Here is a 13,955-nt window from a genome sequence, read left to right as displayed (position 1 = left end):
TCAAAATATACATACAATCGATCAGTTATAGATTATTAATATATCTTTCTCTTCCTAAATATTAGATGTAAAACTGAAACATTTTGTTGTGGCTGTGTTTTAACCAATCTCTGCAAAATTTTTTCACTTAATCTTTCAGAACTGCGTAAATGATATATATATATATATGCTTTATAAATACATTTTAGCAAAGTGAACATGGTGTGCAAGTAGACGCCATCATAATGAAATTTCACAGGCAATTTACTCTCCTTAACTAGATAAAAGAGATATAAATGTGATTTAATCAGAGCACTGTAGACCACTAAATTTTGGGTTCAAGCAATTAGAAGTCACTATGTGATATTATAGTTATAAACGTCACACCATGCCAGTAATGTTATTTGTTTCTTTATTAGTCCTAGTTTCAAATTGAACTTTAACATTTCTGGCGAGTCTTAAAAATAGATAAATTTATCAAGTTTTAATTCTGCTTAAAATATATACGTTACAATAGTGAAACATAAAATGGGAGCATCACCCTTACAAATTTACTCTGTTCTGTCATCATGTCCGTTTGACAAGAGGTAATTGTACACTGTGTACTCTACACGATTACTCTACACAGTGTAGAGACTTTGGTCATTTGTGTGCGAGAAAACATCCAATGCATTAAGGTTTATACTTAATGAATTTAAATATTAAGATCTTTTAACAAGCTAGTGTGGAGTTCTATTTTATTAACTTTGGTGACTTTTGTTCTAAGTCCAGTGTACTGTTAATCTTAATTTGGTTTCACTAAACCATGAAGAAACGTTGAACTAAATGTGGAACATCAAACTTGGCAATAAGTGACAATGATCTTCAAAAAACAACAAAAACATTGTATAATTCAGCATAATTACTCTCGACACGGGTTAGGTTTCCCTGATGCAGACTTGCCAGAGATGTCTTTAATCAAAGCCTGTGTTAACACTAAGAAAAATATAAATGTTCCAATGGTCAGAAAGAATGCTGACCATAATACTAGAAACTTGTTCTTCAAACCAGAAAGACATGGGTCCTTCTTTAGTGTTACCTTTAAAAGGCACAATCCTAGAAAGAAGAGAACATATTTTTTTGATCATCATGAAAAATTATGAAATAAATCAAATTTACAGCTACGTAAATTGAAAAAAGGATTTATTGTTTATCAAATTACGTGGTTTACAGTAATAAGTAAGAATTAAAGTAAGAAAGTTATTTTGTTATCTTCTTAAACAATTGTTTTAAAACTAGGAAAAAAATCACTAATCACTAAAAACTAAAACTAAGTACGCATTCTACAAATATACATACATAAACATAAGCCCCCCAGTGGCTCAGCGGTATGTCTGCGGACTTACAACGCTAAAACCCGGGTTTCGATACCCGTCGTGGGTAATGCTCAGATAGCCCATTGTGTAGTTTTGTGATTCATTCAAAACAACAATATAAACATAAAATTCTAATATATTTTCATACTACGTCTTTTTAAGGACATGGAAATAAATTTTAAGGACATGTGTCATTTTACCAGCAAAAATCATTATGAAGTCATTAAAATTTCCAGTTTGGGCAGCATGAATGGTTACTTGTAATGCGAAAGCGCTAACAGATCATCGGGCCAATGACATAAAAATGCCCCCGCAGCCCAGAAATTGCGGAGTTCCCGAACCAAAAGGGGACTCAGTTAGTTTTTTTTACACGAGGGGGATCATTTGTGGCTACGCTAATACTAGCGTCCATGCTAAAGTTACTTCCAAATTTAAAATATCTATAGCATAAAAAAAACTATTTTAAAACGTGTATTACTGCAAAAAATACATTATTACATCTGACAAACAAAACTTTCAAATGTAAAACGTAATCCAGACTCACAACCAATTAACAACATATGATTCTTCGTTAAAAGGTTACTTTGGAAACAGTTGTAAAAAACAACAACAACATAGTGCTCAGGAGAATTGGTAACTTTTATGCCACCTTTAGATGTCAGTAGACACTTGGCTAAAAGATAATGATAATATTATTGTGTTATACTATATGTAAGGATACCATTATCTAGTTTGTTTTTTTTTAAAAATTGTTTTTTTTAATTTCGCACAAAGCTATTCGAGGGCTATCTGTGCTAGCCGTCCCTAATTTAGCAGTGTAAGACTAGATGGAAGGCAGCTAGTCATCACCACCCACCGCCAACTCTTGGGCTACTCTTTTAACAACGAATAGTGGGATTAACCGTCACATTATAACGTCCCCACGGCTGAAAGGGCGAGCATGTTTGGTGCGACCATTATCTAGTACTTCATAGTACTTTTCTTTATTTTCTTAGTACACAATTTAAGAACTTATTTTTCCAAACAAATTTCACGAACATTTTAACCCGAACGTATTTCCATAGTAAATAAATTCGATTTGGTCGATAGGCGACGCCCGGCATGGGCAGATGGTTAGGGCATTTGAGTTACAATCTGAAATTTGCGGGTTTGAATTTCCATACCACAAAACATACTCGCCCTTTCAGCCGTAGGAACGTTATAATGTGACGGTCAATTCTACTATTCTTTCGTAAAGGAGTAGCCCATGAGGTGGCATATTACACATTATAATCGTTATAACTAACTTTGCTGTTATTTTATACCCTTTTATATGATCAATAAACATTCATAACGTATAGATTCAATCTTAAACGAACTCGCATCTATTTTCAGTGTAATTGGAAAAATGAGAGACAAAATTTAGAAAACCCTTATTAGTTGTAACAATCCATCTTTTGTTAAACCAGCATGTTTTAATCATACGTGTCTGTAAGTAGAACGAAAGTAACGTTATTAGAGAAGACAAAATTAATATTCTGCCAGCATTACCTACCAGGGAAAACAAAGATGAAAATTGCTGCTAGGCTCCCTACGAATTCAATTAAAATTCCAATGTTAGGAATTAGTAGAGCTAAGGTTAATGAACTGCTAAACCAGATTAGGGCAATTATAACTCTCCTACATCGTTCACTTTTCACTGCTTCGTCCACTGATATGCCTCTTGTTTGAATGTAAAAGGTCGTCAAGAGCTGTCCTGCAAAATGTTGGTCAGAACACAAGTATTACTGATGAAGTTTCTCAAAAGTTTATTCCAAGTTGTTTGTTAGTTACCAAATTTAGATTCTGATAATAGAACATCAAAACCCTTCTAAGTACCTGAGAAAGAATGTAATTTATTTAAAGGTACTACAACCAAGTTTCAAATTAATGTTGGCAATTCCACTGTAATAAACGCATCATTTAGCTTTTTGGACATGAACAGTTTGTTTTGAATTTTGCGCAAAGCTACTCTTGGGCTCTCTGAAATAATAATCAGTGATGTCGAGAAAACCCACTTGTAGAGAAATATATATGAACCTGACGATGACCGAAGAAGGTCGAAACGTTGTTCGCTCTTCTATGTAAAATATTTTCTCAACCCAAACGAGCCGTTTTTGCATATATATTTCTTGGGCTATCTGCGCTAGCCGTCCCTAATTTAGCAGTGTAAGACTAGAGGAAAGGCAACTTAATCATCACCACCCACCGCCAACTCTTGGACTGCTCTTTTACCAACGAATAATGGAATTGACCGTCACATTATAACGCCCTTTACGGCTGAAAGGTATCTGAGGGTCGCAGATTCGATTCTCCGTTGCACCAAACATGCTCGTTCTTTCATCCGTGAGGGCGTTATATTGTTACGGTCAATCCTAAAGAGTAGCCGAAGAGTTGGCGGTGGGTGGTGATGACTAGCTGCCTTCTCTCTAGTCTTACACTGTTAAATTAGAAACGGCTAGCACAGATAGGCCTCGAGTAGCTTTGTGCGAAATTAAAGAAAAAAAATGTGTGTGCTGTTAATAGCTGTTTGTTCTCTAGTTTGTCACTTGAAAATTATGGTCAGATTCGCAAGAATAGACCCTGTGTAGTTTTAAACGAAATAAATAAACAACAATAAATTGACATTAAACATTTGATGGCTATTTACGCTACATAGAAACTTCAAGTCGAAATAAATTATCTTTAGGTTTCTATCCTGTTTATATTGTTCACTCGTTTTGTTTTTTTTTGTTTTTGTCAGAATTCGTCATCCCGTCTGTCGTCTGAGAGCTAAAATGGCAGGAGATCATGCGTTGGAATTAAACTATTTAACTTTAAGCTACGAAGAAATTTTTTAATGACCATTTTCATAAAACAGAAATTTTAATAAAGTAAAATAAGAGAAAAAAAATATCTCGAATATATACTATTAGAACCGTTTCACCTTCCACAAAACATCACCATGGGGTAGTTAGTGAACATTTTCGCCCCCAAAGCAGCAGTTCCCACCATAACCACTGTATCTTTGGCATCGTATGACTCCAAGATGTCACTAGTTGCGCGAGAACCAAAGGTCAGATATCCTGTTGCGGCTGCCACAGAATAAGTGAAGGCACACAAAGTTATGGCCACAAGAGCGGTTCGGAGAAAAGTGAGTAACCTCCTGTCTGCTAAACAAGAGTATATCGGGACACTACTAACATGGCACTGAAAAGAAAGTAGTGTTTACAATCGTATGTACTCACTGTGCCTGAAACAAACAAAACGTTAAAACAATGCTCTTTATGTACTGTATGGTCATATAGAACTGCCAGCTGTTAAAACCATAAAACGAAATAATCCAATATTTCTGAGAAACTGCGTTTTAGAAGGTATTTTGCTCGATACAGTTAGTTGACGCATATACTATATCATAAACACCTTACTGTTTAATGAAACTAAACAAAAACTGACCGATAGCTGACCACATGTTTGAAGGGGGTTGTGTAACTGAGTGTAGGAATGTAGAGGGCGTGCTCAGATGTTTGAATATATATATATATATTTCTAATATAGGTATAAAGGTATTCCTTTGTATTGGTTTATCACGTGGTTCGATCCTCTACATAAATAAAAACTGATTATCTTCGATTTTAATAGTTATAAACGCCAACAGTGTGTCTATGAACTGTGCTCACCTCGGGCTAGAGAGAACATTATTTTAGCATATAATTTAACTACAGAATTACGTCCTACTGCTGGGAATCTTACGTTTCGTTTATATAGTTAATCGACATGTTAAGTCAACTTTTCATCTTTTAAGTGCAACTTACGAAACTAGTTTGTAAGATGCTAAAACTGTTTAAGATGACTTTGTAACGAGCTAGTTGTTCCCTAAATAATAGGTCATAGCGCTATAATGAATTAAGGCCCGGCATGGCCAGGTGGGTTATTGCGTTCGACTCGTAATCCGAGGGTCGCGGGTTCGAAACCCGGTCGCGTTATAATGTTAGGTCAATCCTACTATTGGCTAGTAAAAGAGTAGCCCAAGAGTTGGCGGTGGGTGGTGATGACTAGCTGCTTTCCCTCTAGTCTTACACTGCTAAATTAGAGACAGCTAGCGTAGATACCCCTCGAGTAGCTTTGCGTGAAATTCAAAACAAACAAACAATAATGAATTAATAGAAGTTGAGACGAAGAAATTGAAAATTTATATTGATCTTGAGTAAAGAAACAAAAATACATGAATTAGGAATTCCACAGTAATTTTGAACTGAGCTCTTGGGGTAAAGTTGACTGACGTGCGATGGTCAACAATAGAAATTTGTTGTCATAAAACGGTAGCCAAGTGATGGGAAACGTTATAGAAATGCTTTTGAGTAGCCAATGATGGGGTTGGGAGAGAAATAGAGAGGGGGTGACCCCTTTTTGAGAGTTTCTCTGCTTACGAGGGGATACCGGGTTTGATTTAGACAGGCACAACAATACACGTGTACGGGGTTTCTTTTCACCCTCTCTCGTACTACGTAGCTTTGAGTTGCCATTATACGGTAAAGCGAAACTTTGTCTCTCAACCGTTCCGAATTATTACTAACGCAGATAATCTAGATGCCAAACACATTCTTGACCTGTTTTGATTTCGATTCCAACGTACCTCGTAAGCAAAACAGATTGTGGGTACCACTAAAAACATGTCTTTCCAGGATGTAAAGCTTGTTTTTATTACACCAGGGATATAATTTCCAGCGAAGTACTCGTATATAATCAGAAAGACCACATACAACAACGCAACGACACCGAACGAACTAGAAAGAAGAGAGAAAAAAACATTCGTAATATTTTTTCCACTGTAAAATCACTATGACAACAGTGAAAACAATAAAACTGGTTATGCCTGCTTCTATAAATCACTTTCTTAATGATTCGTTATGCTCATTGGACCGAAAATTTCACTTTTATTTCACATATTAAAACTTTCATGAGTAAATTAAAAAAAAAACACAACACTGTAAAAACAGCAACAACGTCCCAATACGATTTCACAAAAATTCTAAAATTCCTCATTTTAAAACCTTTTATGTAATAGGCTAAAACTTTGCCACTTAAACGTGCACCAAGGCATTACACATACACGAACTCTTTGTTGTTGTTTTAAATACAGTGTTCCCTTTTTTTTAAATAATTCTAAAATTACTATTATTTCTTAACTTTAGCAGAGTTTTTATTCATCTAGAAAATTGAGATCTTTCAGTTAGTTACCTGGCATACTGGAGGAAGTTTATTCTTTTAGGGAAGCTAAGTGGCAAAATGATGCAGATGGCGCTGACTACAGTTGTTAGCTCTCTTCTCATGTACCAGTTGTTACAAAACTCCATTCCATACAGTGATCGGAGCACTAAAACAAGTGAACAGAGCTACGACTTAACACTTAGCCTCAATTTTCTGAGTCATAAAATCATGCACTGGACCACAAGAGAAAAGTTATAAAATAACAGTAATTAATTAGATAATTTTTAACACAATTAAAAAGCAAAACAAAAACCAATAAAGAAAGCGCTTCTAAAGGTTGGATTTTCTTCTTCAGAGTACTAATTGATGGATTTACTCACGTAAAAGGAATGACCCCTTCATTTATTAGTGTAATGTTGGATATCATTATAAATACAGGAATAGCGCGTTGTTGAATAACTTACGTTTTTGATTGATGATTTCCAAAAACACAAAGAGAAAGAAGAAGCGGATAAAGCTAGAGTGGAATGACGGTTGAGATGGAAAAAGATAGAGTGACGGTTGAAATGGATAAAGCTACAGTGGAGTGACGGTTGAGATGCATAAATTTAGAGTGAAGTGACGGTTGAGATGGATAAAGATAGAGTGGAGTGACCGTTGAAATGGATAAAGCTACAGTGGAGTGACGGTTGAGATGGATAAAGTTAGAGTGAAGTGACGGTTGAGATGGATAAAGTTACATGGAGTGACGGTTAAGATGGATAAAGCTAGAGTGGAGTGACGGTTGAGATGGATAAAGCTAGAGTGGAGTGACGGTTGAGATGGATAAAGTTACATGGAGTGACGGTTAAGATGGATAAAGCTAGAGTGGAGTGACGGTTGAGATGGATAAAGCTAGAGTGGAGTAACGGTTCAAATGAATAAAGCTACAGTGGAGTGACGGTTGAGATGGATAAAGCTACATGGAGTGACGGTTGAGATGCATAAAGTTAGAGTGGAGTGACGGTTGAGATGGATAAAGTTAGAGTGGAGTGACGGTTGAGATACGCAAAGAATGCCAGAGTGAGTGACTGGTTAGAGACGGATAAAGCTAGAGTGGAGTGACAGGCCGAGATGGATAAAGCTAGAGTGGAGTGACGGTTGAAATGGATAAAGCTACAGTGGAGTGACGGTTGAGATGTATAAAGCTAGAGTAGAGTGACGGTTGAGATGGATAAAGTTACATGGAGTGACGGTTGAGATGTATAAAGTTAGAGTGGAGTGACGGTTGAGATGGATAAAGCTACATGGAGTGACGGTTGAGATGTATAAAGCTACATGGAGTGACGGTTGAGATGGATAAAGTTACATGGAGTGACGGTTAAGATGGATAAAGCTAGAGTGGAGTGACGGTTGAGATGGATAAAGCTAGAGTGGAGCGACGGTTGAGATGCATAAAATTAGAGTGAAGTGACGGTTGGGATGGATAAAGCTAGAGTGGAGTGACGGTTGAGATGGATAAAGCTAGATTGGAGTGACGATTGAGATGGATAAAGCTAGAGTGGAGTGACGGTTAAGATGGATAAAGCTAGAGTGGAGTGACGGTTGAGATGGATAAAGCTAGAGTGGAGTAACGGTTGAGATGGATAAAGTTAGAGTGAAGTGACGGTTGAGATGGATAAAGCTGGAGTGGAGTGACGGTTGAGATGGATAAAGCTACAGTGGAGTGACGGTTGAGATGTATAAAGCTAGAGTGGAGTGACGGTTGAAATGAATAAAGCTACATGGAGTGACGGTTGAGATGGATAAAGCTACAATGAAGTGACGGTTGATATTTTACCTTTACTTGTTTTTGCGTTAGAAACATTGATTAAAACACCTGTTTGATTGTAAAACAAATCTAGGCTAGAACGCGGTTTAGTATTACCAGATACTGTTAAAATTCGCGTAAGAAAAATGGAATTACACAAATTATTTTTCAGAACGAAACCACAATAGGGAATTGAACACCGGCTTTTAGCTTTGTGTGTAAATAGGCTCACCACTGTCCTACAGAAGAACATTATTTAATTTATTATGATACACCATTATGGCACTGCCTTTAGCTAAAAACAGAACCCTAATGCAAGCACTTACTTACAGCTAGTCCATTTCTAAAGATTTTAAATATCTGAACAGTTTGACAAATTGTTTGATTATACGATACCTCATCGACCTAGGATTTACCCTCTGTGCACAATTAGACAGTCATTGATCATTTATTACGTGCGCTTGACGCGGTTTTATCACAACCCGCTTCACATGTTTCTGTTTTTCATGACAGTTGACACAAAACATAAAATAAGAATTAGTTCTCTTACACACGTCTTTTATTGTTTTGTTTCATTTTCATTTGGTTGTGAAGACGTAGTAATTGTAGTGAACTACGATGTCATGGCGAGTTTACAAAACGATTTTGAAGTCTGCACAACTGTTACCTAATCATCGTGTCTGAGAGTTTTCTTTTATAATGTTATCCTACTTTGATAGACTTTAATGAAGTAGGCCCGGCATAGCGAGGTGGTTGAGTCACTCGAGTCGTATTCCGAGGTTCGCGGGTTCGAATTCCGGTCGAATCAAAACATGCACGCCCTTTCAGCCTTGGGGGCGTTATTATGTGACGGTCAATCCCACTATTCGTTGGTAAAAGAGTAGCCCAAGAGTGGGTGGTGATGACTAGCTGCTTTCCCTCTAGTTTTGCACTGCTAAATTAGGGACGGCTAGCGCAGATAGCCCTCGAGTAGCTTTACACGAAAATAAAAACAAACAAACAAACAATTTAATAAAATAGAAAAAGGAAGTGAACGCTAATTAATATCGATACACAGGAATGTTGAAGAGAAAGTCCTATTAACAATCTCCTTAGAACAAGTTCAATGGTTGATAGTAGGAAAACACGCGCACGGAGAGCTTTAGAGAGAGAATAGAGCGAGGAAAGAGAAAACTATCCTATTGAATAAAATAATAGCAGATGAAGCTCTTGAGTGAGTGATCTTCCATTTTTTAAATCGTCTTCATGGAAAGCTCTTTAATTTTTTATCGCTAGATGACGCTAGTGAACGAAGTGCTGAGACATTAAGCCTAATATATTAACATTTTCTATACTTAATAAAATACTCAGTCTTTACACGTTATTCACGTCATTCTGTTTACAGTATTGAATGTTTCCAGACGTTTGATAAAATGATATTCAGATTTTTTTAATAGAGCTATTAGAATCTAAATTTTTGGGTTGTTTATCTTGCTTCCCTCGAAACAGAATTCGCCAATTGAAAATAAAGTAATGTTGAACACATTCATCTTCATGGTAATATTAAATTATCCTCTGTGTATAAGTTGTTTGAAGAAAGGCCGCTAGGTGGTATTTTACCCGTGTCAAACTGATCTCCTAAAACTATTAGATATGTCACTGAGGATCCAAACATATAGAAGACGATACAGACAGCACACACTCTTCGTGTTCTCTCCCCACAAATACTTCGGATAACATCCTGGTAAGTACAACATCCGATCACATCCGAACAGTAGGCCAAGGTCAATAAAGATGTTAGCATAAACGCTAACAACACCTGAAAAAACAAAGAAAGTTGAAACGTTTCACGAGTTTGTTCTATGAAGTTATCTACAAAATTAAACAAAGGTTTAGAATTTGCAGTACTCGGCATGGCCAGGTGGGTTATGGGATTCGACTCGTAATCTGAGGGTGGCGGGTTCAAATCCCTGTTGTACTAAACACGCTCGCCCTTGCAATAAATCCCAATATTCGTTGTTAAAAGAGCAGCCTCTGAGTTGGCGGTGGGTGGTGATGACTAGCTGCCTTCCCTCTAGTCTTACACTGCTAAATTAGGGACGGCTAGCACAGATAGCCCTCATGTAGCTTTGCGCGAAATTCCAAAAAAACAAAACAATCAAACGATTCTACACCGTCATGAATATTTTGTTAGAAACAGCAATATAACGGACATTAATAAAAAAGATAAAATAATAATAACATCAAATAACTGTGGTCCTACAATTATGTACTCCAAGAAACGAGTTTACATAGTGACTAACATGGCCAGTAAAAGACTCTCAGGGTTCATTGAACCTATGAAGAGGAGAGGTGAATGTTTACGAAATAGCTGCATTTCACGTGTCGAATAAGGGGTCACTGGGAAATTCACGAGACAAAGAAAGTGCGCTTCATATAATGTAATAGAAAAAAATAATATTATACTTATATATCAGTCAATACTTATAAGGAGATCGGTTTTGTCTGAAATATTTTCTTATTGAAAACATTCGTTTGTTTTAAGGAAATGACAACAATGATATTGAATACTTTTAGTAGTTTTCTTCTCTGCTATCCTTTTCAAAGCTCCACAAACATATAAATAATAACAATAGCACAAAAACATTGGAAACTCACTGCTTGCACACAAATGGCGACAACAATACCCCCTGCGCGACCGAACACTTCTGGGAAATTAAGTAGTCCGGCACCCAGAGCCACATTCACGAGGAGAAGAGAAGACCCATACCAGCTACTTCCTGAAACAACATATTACTATTTTATATACAAAAAGTAAACCATTCCTGGGTTAAACGAGATCTAAATCTATCAGTGAATATTTTCTGAAATAATGCACGAACAGTTCAATTTGAATGACAAAATTTTATGGTTTATTGCAAATTAGACTTTAAATAGTAAATATTAAGTCGAAAAGGACTACTTTTTCTACTGGTTTTCAATGAGTTTTCTTGCGTCTTATGTTTTTTCACTGCGAATTAAATGTCATGATGTCAGACTTGTTTCTAATACGTATATTTCTGTAGTTTTTGTTAACATCGTATGCTCTCTTTTAGTTAAAATTATTTTCTTTTGTGTAAGATTATAGCTATCAATTCGCTGGATCGGTTGTTACCAAATCTGATATGTAGGTTTAGGGCTGTATTGGGGTAATACAGGGTATTTTATGTTTGAATCTGACTACGCTCGTATATCATTCTTAGGGGTCCTATGTCCTACCCGTGCGTTTAACGAATATTTGAATTTGTTTACACTGGATATAGCAAACTACAGTGTGGTGGATGTCTTTGTGTACATTGTTTTTACTTTCATGCTAAAGGTCAGAGGTTTTGCCCTGTTTTTGTTTCAAAATTTTCGTACAAATTTACACAAAAAACTACCTTACCTGCGCATATTAATTTCTAATTATTTACAGTTATTTTAGAGAGAAGACAGTTAGTAAACAGCAACCACCAAACACTTGTTTACTTTTATGAGCCTTATCTAACCGTATATTAGAATTTGACTGTTATTCCTATAACGTACTCACAGATCCAAGATGCAGAGCGCGTTTATGCGACAACAATCGGTGAGTCACGAATCCTGGAATTCACATTTTGGCTCGTTAACTACTAAGTAACGTCATCATATTGTTATTATACTGTCTTGAAGAGTGAATTTAACGGTATGGTTTAGGCTTATCACTAAGCCACAGTCGGCCTTAGGTCGACTACTAGTTATGCTGTTTAGCAGTACTAAACTGATGCATTACAGATTGTGTTATTTTTACAAATCGTTGGATTCTGTAAAGAAAACGAACGTTGCGGTATGTTTTTTAAAAAAGTTTGGCTTGTTCGAACGTTAATAATAAATATTTTCTTTTTTAATGTGCTCTCCCGAAATTTTAAAATTTGAAAGAACAATCAGTAAGTTCACTTACCTGTTCTCATAAAATGCTACTGAATATTTTAAAGTTAGATGGTTTTGACTAATGCTTTAATAAACGTTAATATAACAAAACAACTACATTGTTTCTTAGTTCAAAATGTTCAAGTAAAAAGTAAATAATTAATCCACAATTATTAAAAATTATTTTTCACGCCTGTAAATAAACATAATAATATTAATATGATATTGTCTAAAACGTACAATATACAACATCTTAAAGAAAAATTACCTTTTGTAACTTTGGGTGTACTGTTTGACCCTTCTCTTGTTCCATACTGATTTTTATCAGACTACTTTGAAGTCCTTCTAATGATTGGCTTGCTAATAATAAATCCCATTCGCCACCGCTTGTCGAGTTTTAAAATGAACAGACATTGTTGAGAAAATACTTGAGTGAAAAATTTATTTATTATAATACAACACAAAACAGCATATCCAACCGATATTGATGATGTATTTAACCTGTTGCTTAAAACAAAACTCGTGGGACAAATTTCGTGAAAAAAAAAATCCTGCTTTACTTTTTCAGTCGCATTCGAAGTCACGGTTTCATATGCTTGTAATGTTCAGGAGGTTCGAAAAAACAACATTACTGCTTGTCTAGAACAGAGAAGACAGCACGAAAGTGCAAATATTAGCCAATAGTAAATAAGGATTTTGTAATACGACCAGATCTCGTTCAGGCTATCCAATCAGAAACCTTGACGTTGGGTGGGATACAAAAAAAGTTAATTGAACTGAAGAGTTGTACAATAGATGGCTCTGAGAATTATAAGATCCTCGTAAACAAATATACATGACGTTGTGTACTTTCTATTTGAGAGGTTTGGTTTTGAGTTTCGCGCAAAGCTACTCGAGGGCTATCTGCACTAGCCGTCTCTAATGTCGCAGTGTAAGACTAAAGGGAAGGCAGCTAGTCATCACGACCCACCGCCAGCCAACTCTTGGGCTACTCTTTTAACAACGAATAGTGGGATTGACCGTAAAATTATAACGCCCCCACGGCTGGCAGGGCGAGCATGTTGAGTGCAACCGGGATTCGAACCCGTGACCCACAAATTACGAGTCGAACGCTTTAACACACTTGGCCATGCCGGTGCCTACTATTTGAGAGAGTTCGTATTATTCAATGTGAGATATATAAGATTGTTTGTAAACTGAATATTTATGTTAAACTATAAGAATCTTATAGAACAGGCACAGCTATAGAAAAAACACTTTTATTCTCCCTGATGTGTCAAGCTATCCTCGCCAACAATACGTACAAAGTAGGTCATATTTTGGTAATCTGATAATCTTCATAGCTTATACAGTAAATATAAGTTCGTTTAGCTTGATTTAATATCAATTTACTTTAACTATAAAATAGTGAGAGCTTAAATATTAAACTTTTACGTTTTTCATAACGCTCTGTACGTTAATGGCCCTGCAAGGCTAGGTGGTTAGGGTGTTTGACTCGCAATCTGAGGGTCGAGGGCTCGAATTCCCGTTACACCAAACATGCTTGCCTTTTTAGTCGTGGGGACTTTATAATGTTACGAGCAATCCCACTATTCGTTGGTAAACAGAGTAGCCCAAGAATTGGCAGTGGGTGGTGATGACTAGCTGTTTTCTCTCTAGTCTTACATTGCTAAATTATGGGGACGGTTAAAGCAGATAGTCTTCGTGTAGCTTTAAGC

The 13,955-nt window shown here is 36.3% G+C and overlaps 1 protein-coding gene across 1 annotated transcript; it reads right to left on the bottom strand.

The window, feature by feature from the left end:
* Positions 1-628: 628 nt before the first annotated feature.
* Positions 629-12,554, bottom strand: LOC143250972 (sodium-coupled neutral amino acid transporter 7-like). Its single transcript, XM_076502229.1, has 7 exons — positions 12,506-12,554; positions 10,969-11,090; positions 9,931-10,129; positions 6,573-6,708; positions 5,968-6,118; positions 4,279-4,541; positions 629-1,074 (listed from the first exon to the last, which is right to left on the bottom strand). Exons 3-7 carry the CDS (start codon positions 10,112-10,114, stop codon positions 933-935), a joined length of 876 nt encoding a protein of 291 aa, XP_076358344.1. The 5' UTR covers positions 10,115-10,129; positions 10,969-11,090; positions 12,506-12,554; the 3' UTR covers positions 629-932.
* Positions 12,555-13,955: the final 1,401 nt, after the last annotated feature.

The sequence above is a fragment of the Tachypleus tridentatus genome, chromosome 5, assembly GCF_004210375.1.
Source record: "Tachypleus tridentatus isolate NWPU-2018 chromosome 5, ASM421037v1, whole genome shotgun sequence".
Taxonomy (NCBI): domain Eukaryota; kingdom Metazoa; phylum Arthropoda; class Merostomata; order Xiphosura; family Limulidae; genus Tachypleus; species Tachypleus tridentatus.
The sequence above is the reverse complement of the archived record's forward strand: the minus strand, read 5'-3'. Positions and strand labels throughout refer to the sequence as shown.